The sequence below is a fragment of the Arachis ipaensis genome, chromosome B10, assembly GCF_000816755.2.
Source record: "Arachis ipaensis cultivar K30076 chromosome B10, Araip1.1, whole genome shotgun sequence".
NCBI classification, from domain to species: domain Eukaryota; kingdom Viridiplantae; phylum Streptophyta; class Magnoliopsida; order Fabales; family Fabaceae; genus Arachis; species Arachis ipaensis.
Window position 1 is genome coordinate 10,707,007 of NC_029794.2, and position 1,643 is coordinate 10,708,649.

A 1,643-nucleotide genomic window follows, 5' to 3' on the forward strand; every position below is an offset into this window, starting at 1 on the left:
TTAAGGAATAGCTTAAGTCCGATTGGTGAAAAGCTTGATCAATTTATTTGAGTTGGTGTCTATTGGAAAGTAAAAGCTCCTTATAAATGCTTAGCAATTGAGTTAAGCTCTTGGAAAAATACTAGTACAATAACACTTTTATATATTGTCTTTAACTTCCGCAAAAAGATTCATTGTTGTTGCAATACTCAATTCACCCCCCCTCTTGAGTAATTGTGCATAGGTTCTACAACTGCGTCTATGTCGGTGCTAATAAATGGCTCGCCATCTAAGCCTTTCAACATGGAAAGAGGTTTGAGGCAAGGTGACCCACTGTCTCTGTTTTTGTTTGTGCTGGTGGTGGATGTGCTGCATCGAATGATTGGAGAGGCAGTGAGGAATGGTCGTATATCACCGCTGCAGGTTGGTAGAGATAGTGTACCATTGTCACATCTTCAGTTTGCTGATGACACTATCATCTTCTGCCCACCAGAGGAAGAGACTATAAAGAATTACAAGAGACTTCTGCGATTCTTCGAGTTGATGTCAGGCTTGAGTATCAATTTTGATAAGTCCAGCCTAATTCCAATTAATTGTGACGAGCAATGGGTCGAGCGTATGTGTAACCTACTGAGTTGTAAGGGGGATGCTCTTCTAGTTAAATACCTTGGAATATCTCTAGGATCTAATCCAAGGTTGGTGAAGACATGGAAGCCTATCATAGACAAGGTGGAGGAGAAACTCAGCTTGTGGAAGGCCAAGGTGTTGAACAAAGCTGAGAAGTTGGTACTTATCAAATCTGTGTTGAACAGTCTGCCAGTATACTATTTGAGCTTGTTCAAGATGCCGAAAGCTGTTGCTGAGAAATTGATTTCGCTACAGAGAAGATTCCTGTGGAGCTCAGAAGAGGGAAGGACTGGTATGGCATTAGTAAGGTGGGAAGTGGTCTAGGCGCCGAAGAAACTAGGTGGACTGGGAGTAGGGGACGCTATGGTTCGAAACACAGCGCTGTTGTTCAAGTGGTGGTGGCGATTTGCAAAGGAAGATTGCCCATTGTGAAAAAAAGTTGTAGTTTCTTGTCATAATCTAAACCCCAATGAGCCTCTGTCGACTCAAGAACCGCCTACTAGAGGAGGACCATGGAAGGATATTTGCCAGTTACACATTATGAACCAACATCTAAGGGATAAGATGATCGCAGGCCTGTCCATGGAGGTTGGGGATGGGCGTCGGACACGTTTTTGGGAGGATGCATGGGTGATTGGTGGACCTCTGAAGATCTGGTTCCCGAGGCTTTTCTCTGTTTCAAACCAGTGTGGATCCGTTATAGGGGACTGTGGTTTTTGGGATGGACTTGAGTGGATTTGGAACTTCCAATGGAGGAGAGAGCTCTTCCAATGGGAGTTGGAATTACTGAGTGCATTACATGAGGTTTTGAGACCTGTGAAATTAATTCATAACAGAGAGGACAGAGTGGTGTGGAAATATGATAGGCGAGGTGTTTTTACGACTTACTCATTTGTGCAGGTGATGCAGGAGGAACTGGTCCCAGCGGAGGTAACCAGCTATAGCTTCACCAGGACTATTTGGAAGTAGGGGTGGCAAGCGGGGAAGCCCGCCCCGCCCCGCCCTGCCTAGTGAGGCGGTCCCAGAATCCCAGCCCG

At 45.3% G+C, this 1,643-nt stretch overlaps 1 protein-coding gene across 1 annotated transcript; it reads left to right on the forward strand.

The window, feature by feature from the left end:
• On the forward strand, nt 241-1,550 carry LOC107620107. Its single transcript, XM_016322323.1, has 2 exons — nt 241-898; nt 1,507-1,550. Exons 1-2 carry the CDS (start codon nt 241-243, stop codon nt 1,548-1,550), a joined length of 702 nt encoding a protein of 233 aa, XP_016177809.1.